This window comes from Camarhynchus parvulus, unplaced genomic scaffold (genome assembly GCF_901933205.1).
Source record: "Camarhynchus parvulus unplaced genomic scaffold, STF_HiC, whole genome shotgun sequence".
Classification (NCBI taxonomy): Eukaryota; Metazoa; Chordata; class Aves; order Passeriformes; family Thraupidae; genus Camarhynchus; species Camarhynchus parvulus.
In genome coordinates this window covers 18,527-44,244 of record NW_022148556.1, presented here as the reverse complement: position 1 = coordinate 44,244, position 25,718 = coordinate 18,527, and the positions used below count along the sequence as shown (strand labels likewise).

Genomic DNA, 25,718 nt, shown 5'->3' with positions numbered 1-25,718 from the left:
CCCCCAGAGCCGACCCCAAAGCCCCCAGAGCCCCCAGAACCCACAAATGCGACCCCAAAGCCCCGAAATCAGACCCCAAACTCCCCAAACCCGACCCCAAACCCCCCAAATCAGACCCCAAACCCCCCAAACCCGACCCCAAAGCCCCGAAACCCGACCCCAAAGCCCCGAAACCAGACCCCAACGCCCCGAAATCAGACCCCAAACTCCCCAAATCAGACCCCAAACCCCCCAAACCCGACCCCAAACCCCTCAAACGAGACCCCAAACTCCCCAAACCAGACCCCAAACTCCCCAAACCGGACCCCAAAGCCCTCCCGGGGATTTTGGGGTGGCCTCGTGTTTCAGCCGGGCCTGCGGGGTGCTGGCCCCGAACGTGACCCGCCCGCAGTGCTGCTGCACCCTGGGGTGGGCATGGGGGGCACAGTGCCCCGGGCAGCCCTGCCCCGCACCTGGCACAGGTGAGGGACACCCCGAAAACCTCCGGTGGGATTTGGGGGGATTTTAGGGGGATTTGGGGTGGGATTTGGGGGATTTTGGGGGGGATTTGGGGTGGGCATGGGGGGCACAGTGCCCCGGGCAGCCCTGCCCCGCACCTGGCACAGGTGAGGGACACCCCGAAAACCTCCGGTGGGATTTGGGGGTGATTTGGGGTGGGATTTTGGGGAATCGGGGGGATTTGGGGGGTATTTCGGGGATTTGGGGTGGGCATGGGGGGGACAGTGCCCCGGGCAGCCCTGCCCCGCACCTGGCACAGGTGAGGGACACCCCGAAAACCTCCGGTGGGATTTGGGGGGATTTGGGGGATTTGGGGTGGGATTTTGGGGAATCGGGGGATTTTGGGGGGGATTTGGGGTGGGCATGGGGGGCACAGTGCCCCGGGCAGCCCTGCCCCGCACCTGGCACAGGTGAGGACACCCGAAACCTCCGGTGGGATTTGGGGGGATTTGGGGGTGGGATTTTGGGGGAATCGGGGGATTTGGGGGGATATTTCGGGGGATTTGGGGTGGGCATGGGGGGCACAGTGCCCCGGGCAGCCCCGCCCCGCACCTGGCACAGGTGAGGGACACCCCGAAAACCTCCGGTGGGATTTGGGGGGGATTTTAGGGGGATTTGGGGTGGGATTTGGGGTGGGATTTGGGGGGGATTTGGGGGGATTTGGGGTGGGATTTGGGGGATTTGGGGTGGGCATGGGGGGCACAGTGCCCCGGGCAGCCCTGCCCCGCACCTGGCACAGGTGAGGGACACCTCAAAAACCTCCGGTGGGATTTGGGGGGGATTTGGGGGGATTTAGGGTGGGATTTGGGGTATTTTGGGTGGATTTGGGGTGAGATTCAGTGGGAATTTGGGATGGATTTGGGGCGGGATTTTGGGTGGATTTGGGGTGGTTTTAAGAGGAATTTAGGGTGGGATTTGGGGTGGGATTTGGGGTGAGATTCAAGGGGAATTTGGGATGGATTTGGGATGGGATTTTGGGTAGATTTAGGGTGGGATTTGGGGTAGAATTTAGGGTGGGATTTGGGGTAGAATTTAGGGTGGATTTGGGTGGAATTTGAGGTGGATTTGGGGTGGATTCGGGGTGGGATTTAGGGTGGGATGTAAAGGGGGTTTTGGGATGGGATTTGGGGTGGAATTTGGGGTGGATTTGGGGGGGTTTGGGGTGAGATTTAAGGGGAATTTGGGGAGGATTTGGGGTGGGATTTGGGGTAGAATTTGGGGTGGGATTTGGGGTGGCTTTGTGGGGGTTTGGGGTGAGATTTAAGGGGAATTTGGGGAGGATTTGGGGTGGGATTTGGGGTAGAATTTGGGGAGGATTTGGGGTGGGATTTAAGGGGGGTTTAGGGATGGATTTGAGGTGGATTTGAGGGGGTTTAGGGATGTATTTGGGGTAGGATTTGGGGTCGATTTGGGGTGGATTTGTGGTAGGATTTGGGGTGGGATTTGGGGTGGATTTTGGGTGGATTTTGGGTGAATTTGGGGTGGATTTTGGGTGGATTTGGGGTGGATTTGGGGTGAATTTGGGGTGGATTTGGGGTGGGATTTTGGGTGGATTTTGGGGTGCATTTGGGGTGGATTTTGGATGGATTTTGGGTGAATTTGGGGGTGAATTTGGGGTGGGATTTTTGGGTGGATTTGGGGTGAATTTGAGGTAGGATTTGGGGTGAGATTTAAGGGGAATTTGGGGTGGATTTGGGGTGGGATTTTGGGGTGGATTTGGGGTGAATTTGGGGTGGATTTAGGGTGGATTTTGGGTGGATTTGGGGGGGGATTTTGGGTGGATTTTGGGTGGATTTTGGGTGGATTTTGGGTGAATTTGGGGGTGAATTTGGGATGGGATTTTTGGGTGGATTTGGGGTGAATTTGAGGTAGGATTTGGGGTGAGATTTAAGGGGAATTTGGGGTGGATTTGGGGTGGGATTTTGGGGTGGATTTGGGGTGAATTTGGGGTGGATTTAGGGTGGATTTTGGGTGGATTTGGGGGTGGGATTTTGGGTGGATTTTGGGTGGATTTTGGGTGGATTTTGGGTGAATTTGGGGTGAATTTGGGATGGGATTTTTGGGTGGATTTGGGGTGAATTTGGGGTGGATTTGGGGTGAATTTGGGGTGGATTTGGGGTGGGATTTTGGGTGGATTTTGGGGTGCATTTTGGGTGGATTTTGGGTGGATTTTGGGTGAATTTGGGGGTGAATTTGGGGTGGGATTTTTGGGTGGATTTGGGGTGAATTTGGGACCCCAAAAAACCGATTTGCGCAGATTTGAGGCATGGAAAAGAGGAAAAGGGAAGGAGGGGACACAAACAGAATTTTGGGGGCGGGGGGGTCCTGGGCAGAATTTTGGGGTCCCTGACCCCCCCTGTGCCCCCCCCCCAGATGCTCACCTGGCCCTGTGTCCCCACGGGCCCGGGCGCCTCCCCGAGACCCCCCAGGGCCCCCCCACAGGTGAGTCCGGGACCCCCCAGGTGAGACCCCCGCCCATGGGGGGGCTCCGTGTCCCCCCTTTGTCCCTGGGGGGGTCCCTGTCACTTTTGGGGGGGTCCCCGTGATTTGGGGGTGGATCTCTGTGATTTTGGGGGTGTCTCCGTGATTTTGGGGGTGTCCCCGTGATTTTGAGTGGGGGTCTCTGTCACTTTTGGGGGTGTCCCTGTGATTTTAGGGGGGGTCCCTGTCACTTTTGGGGGGGTCCCCGTGATTTTGGGGGTGTCCCTGTGATATTGGGGGTGTCCCTGTGATGATTTGGGGGTGTTCCTGTGACTTTGGGGTGTCCCTGTCACTGTGGGGGTGTCCCCCTGATTTTGGGGGGGGTCTCTGTCACTTTGAGGTGTCCCTGTGATTTTGGGGGGGTCTCTGTCACTTTTGGGGGCGTCCCTGTGATTTTGGGGGGTCCTCGTGATGTTGGGGTGTCCCTGTGATGATTTGGGGGTGTCCCTGTGATGATTTCGGGGTGTCGCTGCCCCCCCAGATGTGGATGAGTGCTCCCTGTTCGCGCCCCAGCTCTGCCGGGGGGGGCTCTGTGTCACTCTGGGGGTGTCCCTGTCACTGTGGGGGTGTCCCTGTGATGATTTGGGGGGTCCCTGTCACTCTGGGGGTGTCCCTGTGATGATTTGGGGGTGTCTCTGTAATTTGGGGGTGTTGCTGCCCCCCCAGATGTGGATGAGTGCTCCCTGTTCGTGCCCGAGCTCTGCCGGGGGGGGCTCTGTGTCACTCTGGGGGTGTCCCTGTCACTCTGGGGGTGTCCCTGTGATGTTGCGGTGTCCCTGTGATGATTTGGGGTGTCCCTGTCACTGTGGGGGTGTCCCTGTGATGATCTGGGGGTGTCCCTGTGATTTTGGGGTGTCCCTGTGATGATCTGGGGGTGTCCCCCTGATTTCGGGGTGTCGCTGCCCCCCCAGATGTGGATGAGTGCTCCCTGTTCGCGCCCCAGCTCTGCCGGGGGGGGCTCTGTGTCACTCTGGGGGTGTCCCTGTGATGTTGCGGTGTCCCTGTGATGATTTGGGGGTCCCTGTCACTGTGGGGGTGTCCCTGTGATGTTGGGGTGTCCCTGTGATGATTTGGGGGTGTCTCTGTGATATTGGGGTGTCCCTGTCACTGTGGGGGTGTCCCTGTGATGATTTGGGGGTGTCCCCCTGATTTCGGGGTGTCGCTGCCCCCCCAGATGTGGATGAGTGCTCCCTGTTCGCGCCCCAGCTCTGCCGGGGGGGGCTCTGTGTCAACGCCGCCCCCTCCTTCAGCTGCTTCTGCCCCAGCGGCTTCTACTTCGAGCGGGAGCACCTGCAGTGCGTGGGTGAGCGCCGCCACCTGCCGGCACCTGCCGGGAGTCTGTCCGTCTGTCTGTCTGTCCGTCTGTACCTGTCTGTCCGTCTGTACCTGTCTGTCCGTCTGTACCTGCCGGGACCTGCCTGTCTGTCCGTCTGTCTGTCTGTCTGTCCGTCTGTGCCTGCCGGGACCTGCCGGGACCTGCCTGGCTGTCCGTCTGTGTTGGTCTGTGTCTGTCTGTACCTGCCAGGACCTGCCGGCACCTGGCTGTCTGTCCGTCTGTACCTGTCTGTACCTGTCTGTCCGTCTGTGCCTGCCGGGACCTGCCTGTCTGTGTCTGTCTGTCCGTCTGTACCTGCCAAGACCTGTCTGTGTCCGTCTGTCTGTCTGTCCGTCTGTACCTGCCGGCACCTGGCTGTCTGTCCGTCTGTGTCTGTCTGTCCGTCTGTACCTGCCGGGACCTGCCTGTGTCTGTCTGTCCGTCTGTACCTGCCGGCACCTGCCTGTCTGTCCGTCTGTACCTGCCGGGACCTGCCTGTCTGTCCGTCTGTACCTGCCGGGACCTGGCTGTCTGTCCGTCTGTACCTGCCGGGACCTGCCTGTCTGTCCGTCTGTGTCTGTCTGTCCGTCTGTACCTGCCGGGACCTGCCTGGCTGTCCGTCTGTGTCTGTCTGTCCGTCTGTACCTGCCGGGACCTGCCTGGCTGTCCGTCTGTACCTGCCGGCACCTGGCTGTCTGTCCGTCTGTACCTGTCAGGACCTGGCTGTGTCTGTCTGTCCGTCTGTACCTGTCAGGACTTGTCTGTGTCTGTCTGTCCGTCTGTATCTGTCAGGACCTGCCGGGACCTGGCTGTCTGTCCGTCTGTACCTGTCTGTCCGTCTGTACCTGCCGGGACCTGCCGGCACCTGGCTGTCTGTCCGTCTGTGTCTGTCTGTCCGTCTGTACCTGCCAGGACCTGGCTGTGTCTGTCTGTACCTGGCTGTGTCTGTCTGTCCGTCTGTACCTGCCAGGACCTGGCTGTGTCTGTCTGTCCGTCTGTACCTGCCGGGACCTGGCTGTGTCTGTCTGTAGCTGCCGGCACCTGGCTGTCTGTCCGTCTGTACCTGTCGGGACCTGGCTGTGTCTGTCTGTACCTGGCTGTGTCTGTCTGTCTGTCTGTACCTGCCAGGACTCGTGCCTGATCCCCCTAAACTCCCCCAAATCTCCCCTAAACTCCCCAAATCCCCCTAAACTCCCCCAAATCCCCCCTAAACTCACCTTAAACTGCCCCAAACCCCCCTAAACCCCCCAAACCCCCCAATTCCCCCCAAACCCCCCAATTTCCTCCCCAAACCCCCCAAACCCCCCAATTTCCCGCAGACAATGACGAGTGCGCAGCAGCCGAGGCCGAGCCGTGCCTAACCCCCCTAAACTCCCCAAATCCCCCCTAAACTCCCCAAAATCCCCCCTAAACTCACCTCAAACCCCCCTAAATTCCCCAATTTCCCCCCCAATTTCCCGCAGACAACGACGAGTGCGCGGCGGCCGAGGCCGAGCCGTGCCTAACCCCCCTAAACCTTCCGAAAATCCCCCTAAACTCCCCAAAATCCCCCCTAAACTCACCTTAAACTGCCCCAAACCCCCTAAACCCCCCACTTCCCCCCAAATCCCCCAATTTCCCCCAACCCCCCTAAACCCCCAAACCCCCACTTCCTCCCAAATCCCCCAATTCCCCCAAACCCCCAATTCTCCCCCCAGATTTCCCCGTAGACAACGACGAGTGCGTGTGGCCGAGGCCGAAGCCGTGCCTAACCCCCTAAACTCCCCAAATCCCCTAAACTCCCCAAATCCGCCCTAAACTCCCCAAATCCCCCCCAAACTCACCTCAAACCCCCCAAACCCCCCACTTCCCCCAAACCCCCCAATTTGCCCCCAATTCCCCGCAGAACAACGACGACGCGCCGGAGGCCAAGCCGTGCCTAACCCCCCTAAACTCCCCAAAAATCCCCCTAAACTCACCTTAAACTGCCCCAATTTTCCCCCAAATCCCCCCAAAATCCCCCCCAAACTCACCTCCAACCCCCCAAACCCCCCACCCCCCAATTCCCCGCAGACAACGACGAGCGCGCCGGGCGCGGAGGCCGAAAGCCGTGCCTAACCCCCCAAACCTCCGGAAAATCCCCCAAAACTCCCCAAAATCCCCCCCAAACACCCCAATTTCCCCCCCATTCCCGCAGACAACGACGAGTGCGCGGCGGCCGAGGCCGAGCCGTGCCTAACCCCCCTAAACCTTCCGAAAATCCCCCCAAAACTCCCCAAAATCCCCCCCAAACACCCCAATTTCCCCCCCAATTTCCCGCAGACAACGACGAGTGCGCGGCGGCCGAGGCCGAGCGGTGCCTAACCCCCCTAAACCTCCCCAAATCCCCCCTAAACTCCCCAAAATCCCCCCAAACCCCCAATTTCCCCCCCAATTTCCCGCAGACAACGACGAGTGCGCGGCGGCCGAGGCCGAGCCGTGCGTGGCCGGGCTCTGTGTGAACACCGTGGGCTCGTACCTGTGCTCCTGCCCCCCCCCGCTCGTCCTCGACCCCTCCCAGCGCCGCTGCGTGGCCAACGACACCGACCCGGGTGGGTCTGGGGGCGCCCGGGGGGACCCCGGTGTCGGGGGGGGGCAGGGGAGCCCGGTTTGGGGCGGCTTGGGGGGGATTCGGGGGGATTTAGGGGGATTCGGGGGGATTTAGGAGGGGTTTAGGGGGGGTTAGGATGGGGTTTTAGGGGGGTTAGGAGGGAGTTTAGGGGGTTAGGAGGGGTTTTAGGGGGTCAGGATGGGTTTTGGGGGGTCCACGATATCGGGGGTGTGAGGGGAGCCCGGTTTGGGGGATTTTGGGGGGTTAGGAGGGGTTTTGGGGGGTTAGGAGGGGTTTTGGGGGGGTTATGAGGGGTTTAGGGGTCAGGATGGGTTTTGGGGGTCCACGATATCGGGGGTGTCAGGGGAGCCCGGTTTGGGGGGGGTTTAGGGGGGTTTTGGGGGGTTAGGAGGGGTTTTAGGGGGTCAGGATGGGTTTTGGGGGGACCCCGATATCGGAGAGGGTGAGGGGACCCCGGTTTAGGGGGGTTTGGGGGCTTAGGAGGGGTTTTGGGGGCGTTAGGAGGGGTTTTATGGGGTCAGGATGGGTTTTGGGGGACCCCGATATCGGGGGGTCAGGGAGCCCGGTTTGGGGGGATTTAGGGGGGTTTGGGGGGTTAGGATGGGGTTAGGAGGGGGTTTAGGGGGGTCAGGATGGGTTTTGGGGGGACCCCGATATCGGGAGGGGTCAGGGGAGCCCGGTTTGGGGGGATTTAGGGGGGTTTTAGGGCGTTAGGAGGGGTTTTAGGGGGGTTAGGAGGGGTTTTGGGGAGTTACGAGGGGGTTTAGGGGGTCAGGATGGGTTTTGGGGGGTCCACGATATGGGGGGGGTCAGGGGAGCCCGGTTTGGGGGGGGTTTAGGGGGGTTTAGGGGGGTTTTGGGGGGTTATGAGGGGTTTTGGGGGGGTTAGGATGGGTTTGGGGGGTTAGGAGGGGTTTGGGGGTCCCCGATATCGGGGGGCTCAGGGGAGCCCGGTTTGGGGGGATTTTGGGGGCTTAGGAGGGGTTTTAGGGGGTTAGGAGGGGTTTTATGGGGTCAGGATGGGTTTTGGGGGGACCCCGATATCGGGGGTGTGAGGGGTCCCCGGTTTGGGGCGGTTTGGGGGGATTCGGGGGGATTTAGGGGGATTTTGGGGGGTTAGGAGGGGTTTTAGGGGGCTAGGAGGGGTTTTAGGGGCGTTAGGAGGGGGTTTAGGGGGTCAGGATGGGGTTTGGGGGTCCCCGGTATCAGGGGGGTCAGGGGTCCCCGGTTTGGGGACGGTTTTGGGGGGATTCGGGGGGTTTAGGGGGATTTTGGGGGGTACAAAGGGATTTTGGGGGGGTTAGGAAGGGTTTGGGGCGTTTACGTGAGGTTGAAGTCGGGTTTTGGGGTAGCCTGGGGGCTCCCCGATATCGGGGGTGAATTTTTGGGGTTCGGCACCCCCCAATTAAGACCCCTCCCCAAATTCCCGCCCCCATTGGGGTCCCTGGCCATGGAGGGGGCGGGGCTCACCTGAGATTTTGGGGTCACTTGGGGCTTTTTTGGGCTCCTGGAGCTCCCAATTCTGGCGATTTTTGGGGTTTCCCATAACGGGGATCAACTTTTGGGGTTCATCACCCCCCAGCTAAGACCCCTCCCCAAATTTCCCCATTGGGGTCCCTGGCCATGGAGGGGGCGGGGCTTACCTGAGATTTTGGGGTCACTTGGGGCTTTTTTGGGCTCCTGGAGCTCCCAATTCTGGCGATTTTTGGGGTTTCCCATAACGGGGATCAACTTTTGGGGTTCAGCACCCCCCAATTAAGACCCCTCCCCAAATTCCCGCCCCCATTGGGGTCCCTGGCCATGGAGGGGGCGGGGCTCACCTGAGTTTTTGGGGTTTTTGGGGCTCCCACTTCCGGCGATTTTTGGGGTTTCCCATAACGGGGATCAACTTTTGGGGTTCATCACCCCCCAGCTAAGACCCCTCCCCAAATTGCCGCCCCCCAGAGGGGTCGCTGGCCGTGTGCTGGCAGGAGGTGGGGCCGGACCTGGTGTGCGGGCGGCCCCGGCGCGCCGCCCCCGTCACGTACAGCGAGTGCTGCTGCCTGTACGGGCAGGCCTGGGGCATGGAGTGCGCGCTCTGCCCCGCGCCCCACTCCGGTGAGACCCCTCCCCAAATCCGGCCCCGGGACCCCTCCCCAAATCCGGCCCCGGGACCCCCAAATCCATCCCCGAAACCGGGAGGGGCTGGGACCAGTTTGGGAACTGGGAGCACTGGGGGGATGGGAGACCCCGGGATGGGCACAGCTGGACCCCACCCCCACTCCGGTGAGACCCCTCCCCAAATTCAGACCCGGGACCCCTCCCCAAATTCGGCCCCGGGACCCCCAAATCCATCCCCGAAACCGGGAGGGGCTGGGACCAGTTTGGGAACTGGGAGCACTGGGGGGATGTGGGACCCCGGGATGGGGGCATGGAGTGCGCGCTCTGCCCCGCGCCCCACTCCGGTGAGACCCCTCCCCAAATTCGGCCCCGGGACCCCTCCCCAAATTCCAGCCCCGGGACCCCCAAATCCATCCCCGAAACCGGGGGAGCTGGGACCAGTTTGGGAACTGGGAGCACTGGGGGGATGTGGGACCCCGGGATGGGCACAGCTGGACCCCACCCCCACTCCGGTGAGACCCCTCCCCAAATTCAGCCCCGGGACCCCCAAATCCATCCCCGAAACCGGGAGGGGCTGGGACTGGGACCAGTTTGGGAACTGGGAGCACTGGGGGGTCCTAAACAGGAGGGGGAGGGGTTTGGGACCCCCGGGATGGGGGGCACTGGACGCCCCCCACCCCATAATCAGAACCTCCCCGAACCCCAAAATAATTCCCCAAAACCCCCTCCCAAAAAACCCCAAAAATCCCCCCAAAAAATCCCCCCCAAAAAACCCCCAAAACAACCCCAAGAAACCCCCTGAAAAGCCTCAAAAATCCCCCCAAAAAACCCCAAAACCCCAAACCCCCCGCCCAAAAACCCCCAAAAACCCCAAAATCCCCCCCAAAAACCCCAAAGAAACCCCAAACCCCTCCCCCCCAAAAAACCAAAAAAAAATCCCACCCCCCCAAAAAACCCCCAAAAAACCCAAACCCCCGAAAAACCCCAAAACCCCAAACCCCTCCCAAAAACCCCAAAAACCCCAAACCCCCCTCCCCCAAAAAAACCCCAAAAATCCCCCAAAATCCCTCAAAAATGCCTCAAAAATCCCCCCAAAAATCCCCCCAAAACCCCACACCCCCCTCCCCCCAATTCCAAGACCCCTCCCCAAATTTCGGGGTCCCCCCCCATAATTTCCCCATTTCTTTCTCCCCCCCCAGACGACTTCGAGCTGCTCTGCAACGTCCTGCGCCCCCCGAACTTCGCCCCTCCCCCCCTCTGGGACCCCTCCCCCAATTTCCCCCTCCCCCCAAACCCCCCGCCCCAATTCGGGCCCGCCCCTTACGGGGGGGAGTTTTTCGGGGGGGGGCTCCGCCCCCCGCTTTACGACCCCTCCCCTTATTACTACGGCGGGGGAGGGGCGGGGGGCGTGGCCTACGAGCCGCCGAGGGGGGGCGGCGGGGGAGGGGCGGATCCCCCTGCGCTTTACGCCCCGCCCCCTGCGGTTTACGCCCCGCCCCCTGCGCTTTACGCCCCGCCCCCTGGGCCGGGGCCCCTCCCCCCCGGGTACGGGGATTTTGGGGACCCCCCCCGGGGGAGGGGGCCCCGCTTGGAGCCCCCCCGAGGGGGCGGCCCCTGGAACCTCCAAGCGCTCGGGACCCCCGAGGAGGAGGAGGAGGAGGAGGAGGAAGGTGAGGGATGGGGGTGCGGGGGGGTTTGGGGTTTTTTGGGGGGATTTTTGGGGGATTTTGGGGTTTTTTTGGGGGGATTTTTGGGGGAATTTTGGGGGGTTTTGGGGAGGTTTTGGGGGATTTTGGGGGGAGTTTGGGGGACTTCGAAGTTTTGGGGGGGATTTTGGGGGAATTTTTTTGGATTTTGACGGGATTTTGGGGTTTTTTGGGGGGGATTTTTGGGGAGATTCTTTGGATTTTGGGGGGAATTTGGGGGATTTTTGGGTTTTGGGGGGTTTTTGGGGGGATTTTGGGGGGATTTCTTTTTGGTTTTGGGGGGAGTTTTTGGGGATTTTGAGGTTTTTGGGGGGGATTTTGGGGGTTTTCTGGGGGAGGTTTTGGGGGGATTTTTGGGGACTTCGAAGTTTTGGGGGGTTTTGGGGGATTTTTTGGATTTTGGGAGGATTTTGGGGTTTTTGGGGGGTTTTTAGGGGGGATTTGGGGGGGATTTTTGGGGGATTTCTTTTTGTTTTTGGGGGAGTTTTTGGGGATTTGGGGTTTTTTTTGGGGGGGATTTTTGGGGGAGTTTTGGGGACTTCGAACTTTTGGGGGGGTTTTTTGGATTTTGGGGGGAATTTGGGGGGATTTTTTGGGCGGATTTCTGGGGGGTTTTGGGGGATTTTTGGGGGATTTTTTTTGATTTTCGGGGGATTTGGGGGTTTTGGGGGTTTTAAGGGGGGATTTTTGGGTTTTTGGGGGAGTTTTTAGGGACTTTGAGGTTTTTGGGGGGCATTTTGGGGTTTTTTGGGGGGATTTTGATGGGAATTTTGGGGTTTTTTTGGGGGGAGGTTTTGGAGGATTTGGGGGGGATTTGGGGGATTTCTTTTGATTTTTGGGGGAGTTTTTGGGGATTTTGAGGTTTTTGGGGGATTTTTGGGGGGGCGATTTTGTAGGGAGGTTTGGGTTTTTCTGGGGAGGTTTTGGGGGATTTTTGGGGGGGATTTCTTGTTGGTTTTGGGGGAGTTTTTAGGGACTTTAAGGTTTTTGGGGGGATTTTGGGTTTTTGGGGGGATTTTGGGTTTTTTTGGGGAGGTTTTGGGGGAGTTTGGGGGAATTCGAAGTTTTGGGGGGGTTTTGGAGGATTTTTTGTTTGTTTTTGGGGGAGTTTTTGGGGATTTTGAGGTTTTTGGGGGGAGATTTTGGGTTTTTTTGGGGGGATTTTGGTGGGAGTTTGGGAGTTTTTTTGGGGGAGGTTTTGGGGGAGTTTTGGGGTTTTTTGGGGGGATTTGGGGTTTTTGTGGAACTTTTGGGGGTTTTTTGGGGGAGGTTTTGGAGGATTTGGGGAGAGTTTGGGGTTTTTTGGGGTGGAATTTTGGGATTTTTTTGGGGACGGATTTGGGGTTTTTTGCGGGGTTTTGGGGGAGTTCTGGGGTTTTTTTGGGGGAGGTTTTGGGGGATTTTGGGGGGAGGTTTTGGAGGACTTTGGGAGATTTTGGGGTTTTTTGCGTGGAATTTGGGGATTTTTTTGGGGGGTTTTTGGGGTGGAATTTTTGGATTTTTTTTTTGGTTTTTGGCGTGGAATTTTGGGATTTTTTGGGGGTTTTTGGGGTGGAATTTTGGGATTTTTTTGGGGGTTTTTGGAGTGGAATTTTTGGATTTTTTAGGGGTTTTTGGCGTGGAATTTTGGGATTTTTTTTTTTTGTTTTTGGGGTGGAATTTTGAGATTTTTTGGGGGGGGTTTTGGGGGTGGAATTTTGGGATTTTTTTTTGGTTTTTGGGGTGGAATTTTGGGATTTTTGTTTGTTTTTGGGGTGGAATTTTTGGTTTTTTTTTGTTTTGGGGTGGAATTTTGGGGATTTTTGTTTTGGGGTTTTTGGGATTTTTTTTTTTGGGGGGAATTTTGTTTTTGGTTTTGGGGTGGAATTTTGGGATTTTTTTTTTTTTGGGGGTGGAATTTTGGGATTTTTTTTTTGTTTTTGGGGTGGAATTTTGGGATTTTTTTTTTTTGGTGGGAATTTTGTTTTTTGTTTTGGGGTGGAATTTTGGGATTTTTTTTGTGTTTTTGGGGTGGAATTTTGGGATTTTTTTTGGGGTTTTTGGGGTGGAATTTTGGGATTTTTTTGTTTTTGGGGTGGAATTTTGGGATTTTTTTTTTTTTTGGGGTGGAATTTTGGGATTTTTTTTTTTTTTTGGGGTGGAATTTTGGGATTTTTTTGGGTTTTGGGGTGGGAATTTTGGGGTTTTTTTTTTTGTTTTTGGGGTGGAATTTTGGGATTTTTTTTTGGTTTTGGGGTGGAATTTTGGGATTTTTGGGGGGTTTTGGGGTGGAATTTTGGGGTTTTTTTTTTTTGTTTTGGGGTGGAATTTTGGGATTTTTTGGGGTTTTGGGGTGGAATTTTGGGATTTTTTTTTTGGGGTGGAATTTTGGGATTTTTGGTTTTTTGGGGTGGAATTTTGGGATTTTTTTTGTTTTGGGGGGTTTTTGGGATTTTTTTGGTTTTTGGGGTGGAATTTTGGGATTTTTTTTTTGGGGGGTTTTGGGGTGGAATTTTGGTTTTTTTTTGTTTTTGGGGTTTTTGTTTTTGTTTTGGGGTGGAATTTTGGGATTTTTTGGGGTGGAATTTTGGGGTTTTTTTTTTTTGTTTTGGGGTGGAATTTTTGGGATTTTTTTTGTTTTTGGGGTGGAATTTTGGGATTTTTTTGGGGTTTTTGGGGTGGAATTTTGGGATTTTTTTTTTGGGGGTTTTTGGGTTTTTGGGGGTGGAATTTTGGGATTTTTTTTTGGTTTTTGGGGTGGAATTTTGGGATTTTTTTTTTTTGGTTGGGGTGAATTTTGGGATTTTTTTTTTTTTTGGGGGTTTTGGGGGTTTTTGGGGTGGAATTTTGAGATTTTTTTTGTTTTTGGGGTGGAATTTTGGGATTTTTTTTTTTGTTTTTGGGGTGGAATTTTGGGGATTTTTTTTTTGCGGGCGGATTTGGGGTTTTTTTGGGGATTTTTCCGAAGCCCCCTCCCCACTTTAGGGCAGGAGGAGTGCGGGGTGCTGAGCGGCTGCAGCCACGGGCGCTGCGTCCGCCTGGGCGACGCCTTCACCTGCGCCTGCGACCCCGGCTTCCGCCTGGACCCCGCCCGCCTCGACTGCCTCGGTGAGACCCCTCCCCAAAAAAATCCCCCAGACCCCTCCCCAAAACCCCCAAAATCCCTGGGAAAAAATCCGGATCCTGAGAGCCCCAAAATCCCTGAACAAAACCTCAAAATTCTTGAAAAAAACCCCAAATTTTGAGAGCTCCAAAGTGCTGAAAAACCCCCCAAAAAATCCCTGAGACCCCTCCCCAAAATCTCCCAGACCCCTCCCCAAAATCCCTGAGATCCCCCAAAATCCCTGGGAAAAAAGCCGGATCCTGAGAGCCCCAAAATCCCTGAACAAAACCTCAAAATCCCTGAAAAAAACCTCAAAATTCTTGAAAAAAAACCCAAAATTTGAGAGCTCCAAAGTCCTGAAAAACCCCCCAAAAATCCCTGAGACCCTTCCTCAAAAATCCCTGAGACCCCTCCCCAAAATCCCCCAGACCCCTCCCCAAAATCCCTGAGATCTCCCAAAATCCCTGGGAAAAAAACCCAATTTTTGCTATAAAAACCCCAAATTTCCCCCTAAAACCCCAAATTTTCCCCTTTTCACCCCAAATTTTTCCCATAAAACCCCAACCCCCCCCTTTTAACCCCAAATCCCCCCCCCTTTTCACCCCAAAATTCCCCATAAAAACCCCAAATTTCCCCCTTTTTAACCCCAAATTTCCCCATAAAAACCCCAAATTTCCCCCTTTTCACCCCAAATTCGCCCCCCCAGACGTGGACGAGTGTTTGGGGGTGCCCCCCCCCAAAACCCCAAATCCCCCCAAATTTCCCCCTTTTAACCCAAATTTTTCCCATCAAAACCCCAAATCCCCCCTTTTAACCCCAAAATTCCCCATAAAAACCCCAATTTTTCCCTTTTCACCCCAAATTTTCCCCCTTTTCACCCCAAAATTTCCCATAAAAACCCCAAATTTCCCCCCAAATCCCCCCCCTTTTAACTCCAAATTTTCCCCCTTTCAACCCCAAAATTTCCCCTTTTCACCCCAAATTTCCCCATAAAAACCCCAAATTTCCCCCTTTCAACCCCAAATTTCCCCCTTTCACCCCAAATTGTCCCATAAAAACCCCCAAATTTCCCCCTTTTCACCCCAAACCGCCCCCCCAGACGTGGACGAGTGTTTGGGGGTGCCCCCCCAGCCCCAATTCCCCCCCCAAATCCCCCCCTTTTCACCCCAAATCCCCCCCTAAAACCCCAAATTTTTCCCATCAAAACCCCAAATCCCCCCTTTTAACCCCAAAATTCCCCATAAAAACCCCAATTTTTCCCCTTTAACCCCAAAATTCCCCCATAAAACCCCAAATCCCCCCAAATCCCCCCCCCAAAAAAACCCAAATTTCCCCCCTTTTAACCCCAAATTTCCCCCTTTTCACCCCAAATTTGCCCCCCCAGACGTGGACGAGTGTTCGGGGGCGCCCCCAAAACCCCAAATCCCCCCAAATCCCCCCCTTTTAACCCAAATTTTTCCCATCAAAACCCCAAATCCCCCCTTTTAACCCCATATTTCCCCATAAAAACCCCAAATCCCCCCAAATCCCCCCCAAAACCCAAATTTCCCCATAAAACCCCAAATTTCCCCCTTTTCACCCCAAATTCGCCCCCCCAGACGTGGACGAGTGTTTGGGGGCGCCCCCCCAGCCCCAATTCCCCCCAAATACCCCCCTTTTAACCTCAAATTTTCCCCTTTTTAACCCAATTTTTTGCCATAAAAACCCCAAATCCCCCCAAATCCCCCAAAAACCCAAATTTCCCCATAAAAACCCCAAATTTCCCCCTTTTCACCCCAAATTTCCCCATAAAAACCCCAAATTTCCCCCTTTTCACCCCAAATCGGCCCCCCCAGACGTGGACGAGTGTTCGGGGGCGCCCCCCCCGTGCCGCCCCGGGCGCTGCCTCAACACCCCCGGCTCCTTCCGCTGCCTGTGCCCCCCCGGGACCCCCCCGGCGCTGGACCCGCCCCGCTGCCCCCCCCCCGCCTGAAGCCCCCTCCCCATATTTATTGCGCGCCCTTCGCTTTGTAGAGACAAAACCAAAAATAATATCGAAATAAATATAAAGGAAAAAAGTTTTTTTTTTTTTGGGGGGTTTATTTCCATCCCCCCAACCCCATTCAGCCTTGTGGTTGTGACCCCTCCCCCCAAAAAAAAAAAAAAGGGAGGGGGGGGTTTGGGGGACCCCTCCCCATATTTTTACTGAATAAAGGTTTTATATAAAAAAAAGGATTTTTGGGGTTTTTGCATTTTTTTGGGGGTTGGGTACAGGTAAGAGCCGCCCCCCTCAAGGAAGTGGGACCCTCCTCGCAATTGGAACCCCCCCAGAATTGGGGACCCCTCCCCAAAATTTGGGGCCAGTCTGTCACTGGGGTCACCCCAGAACTGGGACCCCCCCAAAAACTGGAACTGTCCGTGGGATTGGGACCCCCTCCCCAAATTGGGACCCCCCCCATGGAATTGGGACCTTCCCAGTACTGGGACCTCCTCCCCAAAATTGGGACCAGTCTGTCATTGGGGTCACCCCAAAACTGGGACCCCCACCCAAAAACTGGAACCGTCCATGGGATTGGGACCCCTCCCAAAATTGGGACCCCTTCCCCAAAATTGGGGCCAGTCTGTCACTGGGCTCACCCCAGAACTGGGACCCCCCCCAAAAACTGGAACCGTCCGTGGAATTGGGACCCCCTCCCAAAATTGGGACACCCCCCCCCATGGATCTGGGACCCCCTCCCCAAAATTGGGACCCCCCAGAACTGGGACCCCTCCATGGAATTGGGACTTTCCCAGTACTGGGACCCCCTCCCCAAAATTGGAACCCTCCCAAAATTGGGACCCCCCCCCCATGGAATTGGGACCTTCCCAGTACTGGGGACCCCCTCCCAAAAATTGGGACCCTCCCAAAATTGGGACCCCCCCCAAAATTGGGACCCCCCCCCCAATGGAACTGGGACCTTCCCAGTACTGGGGACCCCCTCCCCAAAATTGGGACCCCCTGAATTGGGACCTTCCCAGTACTGGGGACCCCCTCCCCAAAATTGGAACCCTCCCAAAATTGGGACCCCCCCAAAATTGGAACCCTCCCAAAATTGGGACCCCCCCAAAATTGGGACCCCCCCCCCAACGGAACTGGGACCTTCCCAGTACTGGGGACCCCCCCCCAGAACTGGGACCCCCCCCAAAATTGGGACCCCCCCCAGAACTGGAACCCCCCCCAACCCCTGGACCGAAGCCGTTGACCCCAACGCCCTTTGGGGACCCCTTATTGTGGGGTGTCCCCTCCCAGTGTCCCCCGTGCCCCGCCCCCCGGCGCTATTCGCTGTCGCGCCCCCGCCGCTCTTTGGCCCCGCCCCTCGTCCCCTCCAGCAATCCGTCCCCTTCCTCGCCATCCCCTTCCTCGCCGTCGCCGCCCGGCGCCGGCGCCGCGCCGGGGACGCCGTGGAGCTCGGCCACGTGGCGCAAGGTCTGGGCCAGCAGCAGGACGCCCGTGACGCCCACCAGCAGGTACGCTGTGGGGCGAGGAGGTGAGCGGTGGTGAGGACACGACGGGGCCCAATGGGACCCAACAGGACTCAACGGGACTCAATGGGACCCAATGGGACCCAATGGGACCCAATGGAGCCCAACAGAACCCAACGGAACCCAACGGGACCCAACGGGACCCAATGGAACTCAACGGGACTCAACGGAACCCAACAGAACTCAATGGAACCCAACGGAACCCAATGGGACCCAACCAAACTCAACGGGACCCAACGGAACCCAACGGGACCCAAAGGAACTCAACGGGACCCAATGGAACCCAATGGGACCCAACAGAACTCAACGGGACCCAACAGGACCCAACGGAACCCAACGGAACTCAACGGGACTCAACGGAACCCAATGGGACCCAATGGAACCCAATGGAACCCAATGGAACCCAACAAAACCCAACGGGACTCAACGGGACCCAATGGAGCCCAACAGAACTCAATGGAACCCAACGGAACCCAATGGGACCCAACCAAACTCAACAGGACCCAACAGAACCCAATGGGACCCAACGGAACCCAACGGAACCCAACGGGACCCAACGGGACCCAATGGGACCCAGTGGAACCCAATGGAACCCAACCAAACTCAACGGGACCCAACAGGACTCAACGGGACCCAACAAGACATGACAGGACTTGATGGGACCCAACAAAACCCAATGGGATCCAATGGAACTCAATGGGACCCAATGGAACCCAACAGAACCCAACGGGACCCAATGGAACTCAACAGGACCCAACGGGACCCAGTGGAACCCAACAGGACACAATGGGACCCAGTGGAACTCAACAGGACCCAATGGGACCCAGTGGAACCTAACGGAACCCAGTCGAACCCAAAGGAACCCAACAGGACATGATGGAACCCAACGGAACCCAACCCAACCCATCCAAAACCCAACCAAACCCAAGCCATCCCAAACCCAATCCAACCACCCAAACCCACCCAAAACCCCAAGAACCCAACCCATCCCAACCCCTCCAAAACCCAAACCCAACCCACCCAACCCATCCCAAAACCCAACCCAACCCAACCAAAACCCAACGCAACCCATCCAAAACCCAAACCCAACTCAACCCAACCAAAACCCAGCCCAACCCACCCAAACCCACCCAAAACCCAAACCCAACTCAACCCATCCAAAACCCAGCCCAACCCACCCAAACCCACCCAAAACCCAACCAAACCCAACCCATCCAAAACCCAACCCAACCCATCCCAAACCCACCCAAAACCCAACCCAACCCCCCCAAACCCCACCAAAACCCCAAGAACCCAACCCAAACCCCCCAACCCATCAACCCACCCAACCAACCAATCCCATCCCAACCCAAAACCAAACCCAACCACCAAAACATCCAACCCAAACCAACCCAACTAAAACCCAAACCCAACCCAACCAAAACCCAACCCAACCCAACCAACTAAACCCAACCCAACCAAAACAACAAAACCAACAACCAACCAACCCATCAACCCAACCAACCCACCAAACCCAACTCCCCAACCCAAACCCCAAACCCCACCAACCCATCCCAAACCCACCAAAACACCCAACCCCCCAAACCCACCAAACCCAACCACCCAACCACCAAAACCCAACCCAACCCAACCCATCCCAAACCCATCAAAACCCAACCCAACCCACCCAAACCCATCCAAAACCCACGCAACCCACCCAAACCCAACCCAACCCACCCAAACCCATCCAAAACCCAACCCAACCCACCCAAACTCCAACCCACCCAAACCCACCAAAAACCCAACCCCCCAACGCACTAAACCCCAAGAACTCAATCAACCCATCCTAAACCATCCAAAAACCCAACCCAACCCCACCAAAACAAACCCAACCAAACCACCAAAACAAAAAAACCCAAAACCCAACCCTTTCCACCCCACCGCCCCAGCTCACCGGCCACCGCCACTTGGTAGAGCTGCCTCAGCGGCTGCCGCGCCTGCCGCGCCGGCGCGCACCAGGTCGCCGAAGCCGACGGTGCAGAGCGAGATGACGCAGAAGTAGACGGCGTCCAGGTAGCTCCAGGCGGGCTCCAGCCGGTGGAAGGCGCCGGCCGGCAGGAGCACCAGGAGCGCCAGGGCGAGGGCCAGCAGCGCCAGCAGGTGGGCGCGTACAGGCGCGCTGCCGCCGCAGCCCTTAGTGTGGCGCGCAGGTGGGCGCTGGGACGCCGGCCAGCGGTCCGCCAGGCGCCGGGCGGCGCTGCCAGCAGGAACATGGTGGCCGGGACGCCCACGGCGGTGTAGGGCGGCGAAAGCTTTTGCCGGCGGCCGGAGAGCGGCGTGGCCGAGCCGTGAGCCTTGGGGTGGGGGGGCAACCGAGTCGGTATGGGAGGGCTTGGGGGTCTTGGGGGGCTGGGGGGGTTGGGATGGGTGGGGGGCTTGGGGGTGGATGAGGGCTTTAGGGGTATGGGGGTCTAGATGGGCTTTGGGGGTCCTGGGTGACTTGGAGGGTTTTGGGGGGTCCTGGGGGTTTGGGGGTGTTGGGATGGGTAGGGGTCTTGGGGGTGGTGGGGGGGTCTTGGGGGGTCTTGGGGGGTGGATGAGGGCTTTAGGGGTTATGCGGGGTCTTGGGGGGGCTTTGGGGGCTCCTGGGGGTCTTGAGGGGTGTTTGGGGTGTTGGGATGGGTAGGGGTCTTGGGGGTGGGATGAGGGTCCTGAGGGTCTTGGGGGAGGATGAGGGCCTTAGGGGTCATGGGGTTGGTGGGTTGAGGGTCGTGAGGGTCTTGGGGGGCTTGGGGTGGGTGGGGGTCTTAGGGGTTGTGGGGGCCTAGGGGGTTTTGGGGGTCCTGGGGGGTCTTGAGAGTCTTGGGGGGATTTGGGGGGTCTTGGGAGGGGGGGGTTGGGGTGCTGGGATGGGTAAGGGGTCTTGGGGTGGATGAGGGTTTTAGGGGTTATGGGGGTCTTGGGGTGGGTGGGGGGTCTTGGGGGTCTTGGGGAGGATGAGGGTCTTAGGGGTCATGGGGGTCTTGGGGGGTTTGGGGGCTCCTGGGGGTCTTGAGGGTCTTGGGGTGTTGGGATGGGTAGGGGGTCTTGGGGTGGATGAGGGTCCTGAGGGTCTTGGGGGAGCATGAGGGTCTTAGGGGTCTTGGGGGTCTTGGGGTGGATGAGGGTCCTGGGTGACTTGGGGGGTCTTGGGGGGTTTTTGGGGCTCCTGGGGGTCTTGAGGGTCTTGGGGGGGTTGGGGGTGTTGGGATGGGTAGGGGGTCTTGGGGTGGATGAGGGTCCTGAGGGTCTTGGGGAGGATGAGGGTCCTGGGGGTCCTGGAGGTCCTGGGGATTTTGGGAGGTCCTGCAGGTCCTGGGGGTTTGGGGGTCTTGGGGGTCTCAGGGGCTCCTGGGGGTTTTGGGGGGTCTTGGGGTGGATGAGGTTTTAGGGGTCATGGGGGTCTTGGGGGGTTTTGGGGCTCCTGGGGGTCTTGAGGGTCTTGGGGGGTTTGGGGGGTCTTGGGGGGGTTTTGGGGTGTTGGGATGGGTAGGGGGGTCTTGGGGTGGATGAGGGTCCTGAGGGTCTTGGGGAGGATGAGGGTCTTAGGGGTCTTAGGGGTCATGGGGTGGGTGGGGGGTCTTGGGGGTCTTGGGGGTCTTGGGGTGGGTAGGGGGTCCTGGATGACTTGGGGGTCCTGGGGGGGGTTGGAGGTGTTGGGATGGGTAGGGGGTCTTGGGGTGGATGAGGGTTTTAGGGGTTATGGGGGTCTTGGGGTGGATGGAGGGTCCTGGGTGACTTGGGGGTCATGGGGGGTCTTGGGGGGTTTGGGGGGTTCTGGGATGTCTTGGGGAGGATGAGGGTCCTGGGGGTCCTGGAGGTCTTGGGGGATTTTGGGGGGATCCTGGGGGTCTTGAGGGTCTTGGGGGTCCTGGGGATTTTGGGAGGTCCTGCAGGTCCTGGGGGTTTGGGGGTCTTGTGGTGGGTGGGGGGTCCTGGGGGTTTTGGGGTCTCAGGAGGTCCCTGGGTGTTTGGGGGGTCCCTGGGGGTCTCAGGGGGTCTGTGGGAGGTTTGGGGGGTCCCTGGGGGTTTGGGGGTCCCTGGGGGTCCCACGGGGGTCTGGGGGTGTCCCACGGGGGTCTCAGGGGGTCTGTGGAGGTTTGGGGGGTCCCTGGGTGTCCCACGGGGGTCTCAGGGGGTCCCTGGGGGTTTTGGGGGTCCCACGGGGGTCCCATGAGGATCTCAGGGGGTCCCTGGGGGTTTTGGGGGTCCCTGGGGGTCCCACGGGGGTCCCTGGGTGTCCCATGGGGATCTCAGGGGGTCCCTGGGGGGTTTGGGGGTCCCTGGGGGTCCCATGAGGATCCCAGGGGGTCCCTGGGGGTCCCACGGGGGTCTGGGGGGGTCCCTGGGGGTCTCAGGGGGTCTGTGGAGGTTTGGGGGGTCCCTGGGGGTTTGGGGGGTCCCTGGGTGTCCCACGGGGGTCTCTGGGGGTCCCTGGGGGTTTTGGGGGTCCCTGGGGGTCTCAGGGTGTCCCTGAGGTTTTGGGGGGGTCCCTGGGTGTCCCACGGGGGTCTCAGGGTGTCCCTGAGGTTTTGGGGGGTCTGGGGGGGTCGCGGGGGTCTCAGGGGGTCCCTGGGGGTTTTGGGGCTCTCTGGGGGTCTCAGGGTGTCCCTGAGGTTTTGGGGGGCTCTGCGGGGGTCGCGGGGGTCTCACCCACGGTGGTCAGCAGGGTGACGATGAACAGGAGGGCGCTGGGCAGGTCCCACTCGCCGCCCGCCATCGGGGGTCCCGGGGGTCCCGGGGGCCGGGGGTCCCGGGGGTCGCGGGGTTCCCCTCGAGCGCCCACAGCCCCAGGACCCCCAAAAAAACCAACCCCGCGTAGGCGACCCCCAAAAACAGCGGCCCCCGCCCCATGGCCCCCCCAGCCACCCGCACCGCGACCCCCCAAAAAATAAACCCCGGGACCCCCGAAAGACCCTCGGGACCCCCTCAGAGACCCCCGGGACCCCCAAAAGACCCTCGGGACCCCCAAAGACCCTCGGGACCCCCAAAATGACCCCCCAAAGACCCCTCGGGACCCGCCCAAAGACCCCGGGACCCCCTAAGGACCCCCCCCCTCAAGGGACCCCCCCCCGGGACCCCCCAAAAGACACTCAGGACCCCCAAAGACCCCCGGGACCCCCGCCCGCCCCTCACCGGTGCCGGCCCCGCTCCGATCCCCGCCCGCCGCCGCCTCTGCTCATCCCAGTCCCACCAGTTCCCTCCCAGTTTATCCCAGTTCCCTCCCAGTCCCTCCCAGTCCCTCCCAGTCCCTCCCAGTTTGTCCCAGTCCCTCCCAGTCCCTCCCAGTTTGTCCCAGTTCCCTCCCAGTCCCTCCCAGTCCATCCGAGTCCCTCCCAGTCCCTCCCAGTCCCTCCCAGTCCCTCCCAGTTTATCCTAGTTTGTCCCAGTCCCTCCCAGTCCATCCGAGTCCCTCCCAGCCCCTCCCAGTTTGTCCCAGTTCCTCCCAGCCCCCTCCCAGTCCCTCCCAGTCCCTCCCAGTTCCCTCCCAGTCACTCCCAGTCCATCCCAGTTTATCCCAGTTTGTCCCAGTCCCTCCCAGTCCCTCCAAGTTCCCTCCGAGTCCCTCCCAGTCCCTCCCAATTCGCTCCCAGTCCCTCCCAGTCCCTCCCAGTTCCTCCCAGTCCCTCCCAGTTCCTCCCAGTAACTCCCAGTCCCGAGGCTGTGGTGGGGGGAGGGAGGAAAAACCCCGGCCCAGCCCCCACCCCGCAGCCACCGCTGCTGGGAGGGAACTGGGATAAACTGGGATAAACTGGGATAAACTGGGATAAACTGGGATAAACTGGGAGAAACTGGGAGGGACTGGGGGGAACTGGGATGAGCAGTAAGGGGCGCCACTGGGAGAGTTGGTACTGGGGTAACTGGTCAGTACTGGGGTAACTGGGATGGTTTGTACTGGGATAACTGGGCCATCCATACTGGGTTAACTGGGTGAACTGGGTGAACTGGGTTAACCAGTCTGTACTGGGTGCACTGGGTTAACTGGCCCATACTGGGTTAACTGGTCAGCACTGGGTTAACTGGTCAGCACTGGGTTAATGGGCCCATACTGGTCAGCACTGGGTTAACTGGTCTGTACTGGTCAGCACTGGGTTAACTGGTCAGCACTGGGTTAACTGGTCAGTACTGGTCTGTACTGGGTTAACTGGCCCATTCCGGGTTAACCGGTCAGCGCTGGGTTAACCGGTCAGTACTGGGTTAACCGGTCAGCACTGGGTTAACTGGCCCATACTGGGTTAACCGGTCAGTACTGGGTTAACCGGTCAGCACTGGGTTAACTGGTCCATACTGGGTTAACCGGTCAGTACTGGGTTAACCGGTCAGTACTGGGTTAACCGGTCAGCACTGGGTTAACTGGCCCATACTGGGTTAACCGGTCAGTACTGGGTTAACCGGTCAGTACTGGGTTAACTGGCCCATACTGGGTTAACTGGTCAGCACTGGGTTAACTGGTCAGCACTGGGTTAACTGGCCCATACTGGGTTAACTGGCCCATACTGGGTTAACCGGTCAGCACTGGGTTAACTGGTCAGTACTGGGTTAACTGGCCCATACTGGGTTAACTGGCCCATACTGGGTTAACCGGTCAGCACTGGATTAACCGGTCAGTACTGGGTTAACTGGTCCGTACTGGGTTAACCGGTCAGCGCTGGGTTAACCGGTCAGCACTGGGTTAACTGGTCAGTACTGGCCCATACTGGGTTAACTGGTCCACTGGGTTAACCGGTCAGCACTGGGTTAACCGGTCAGTACTGGGTTAACCGGTCTGTACTGGGTTAACTGGTCAGTACTGGGTTAACCGGTCAGTACTGGGTTAACCGGTCAGCACTGGGTTAACTGGTCCATACTGGGTTAGCTGGTCAGTACTGGCCCATACTGGGTTAACCGGTCAGTACTGGGTTAACCGGTCAGTACTGGGTTAACCGGTCAGCACTGGGTTAACTGGTCCATACTGGGTTAACTGGTCCGTACTGGGTTAACCGGTCAGCACTGGGTTAACTGGCCCATACTGGGTTAACTGGCCCATACTGGGTTAACTGGTCAGCACTGGGTTAACCGGTCCGTACTGGGTTAACTGGCCCATACTGACAGGTGGTCAGATGGACAACCGTCCGTATCTGGGTTAACTGGTCAGTGCTGGGTTAACTGGCGCCCTCCCCTCCCCCCGGGGTCACGGGGCCATCACGAGGCTCCCACGGGAGCGTCCCGAGGCCGGAGCCGCCCCGGGGCCGGAACGGCCGGAGACGGACGGACGGACACGGACAGGGATGGATGGACACGGACAGGGACAGGGACACGGACACGGACACGGACAGGGACAGGGACACGGACACGGACAGGGACACGGACAGGGACACGGACATGGACAGGGACGGACGGACACGGACACGGACACGGACATGGACACGGACAGGGATGGACAGGGACGGACGGACACGGACAGGGACAGGGACGGACGGACGGACAGGGACAGAGACTGATGGACAGGGACGGACACGGACACGGACAGAGACATGGACAGACATGGACAGACATGGACAGACATGGACAGACATGGACAGACATGGACAGGGACGGACGGACACGGACATGGACAGGGACGGACAGACAGGGATGGACATGGACAGGGACGGACAGACAGACATGGACACCACACATGGACAGACAGACATGGACAGGGATGGACACTGGACACGGATGGACAGAGATGGACAGGGGACAGACAGACATGGACAGGGACGGACAGACATGGACACGGATGGACAGAGATGGACAGACAGACACGGACAGACATCATGGGGACACCATGGGGACACCATGGGGACACCATGGGGACATCATGGGGACATCATGGTGCCACCAGGACTTTGGGGACACAATGGGGACATCATGGGGACATCGTGGGGACACCGTGGGGACACCATGGGGACACAATGGGGACACCATGGGGACACCAGGACTTTGGGGACATCGTGGCCACCGGTGGCATCGCCATGACCGTGACATTGGGGCCTTGGGGACACCCCCGGCGGGCACCCCCCGTTACCATGGCAACCCCAGCGTGGCACGGCCGCCATCTTGACTCCGGGCACGAGCTCGCCTCTCCGCCAACAACTTCCGCCCTCTCAGCCAATCATAACCTTCCGCCTTCCCCACGTGACTGCCGGTGGCCGAACCCGGAAGTGCCGCCATTCTGGACCCTACCGGAGCCCGTGAGGCTCCGGCGGATCCAGCAGCGTTGGCGACACCTCTGGGGACATTTTGGGGACACTCCGAGCAGCCACGAACCCGCTGGGCCTCCGTTGCCATGGAAACAACCGGAACGCCGCGGCCGCCATCTTGTAACTCTTGGCACCGCCGCCATCTTAACTCCGGGCACAACTTCCGCTCTATCAGCCAATCACAACCTCCCGTTTCCCCACGTGA

At 58.5% G+C, this 25,718-nt stretch overlaps 1 protein-coding gene across 1 annotated transcript in view; it reads left to right on the top strand.

Annotated features, from left to right (window-relative positions):
- LTBP4 (latent transforming growth factor beta binding protein 4) overlaps positions 1-15,803 on the top strand; it is a 49,121-nt gene extending 33,318 nt beyond the window's left edge. The window contains 9 exon segments of the mRNA XM_030970665.1: positions 38-48; positions 145-461; positions 2,872-2,940; positions 4,154-4,282; positions 6,718-6,864; positions 8,829-8,981; positions 10,184-10,654; positions 13,655-13,777; positions 15,608-15,803. Coding sequence (XP_030826525.1) covers positions 38-48; positions 145-461; positions 2,872-2,940; positions 4,154-4,282; positions 6,718-6,864; positions 8,829-8,981; positions 10,184-10,654; positions 13,655-13,777; positions 15,608-15,744 — 1,557 coding nt within the window. The 3' untranslated portion in view covers positions 15,745-15,803.
- Positions 15,804-25,718: the final 9,915 nt, after the last annotated feature.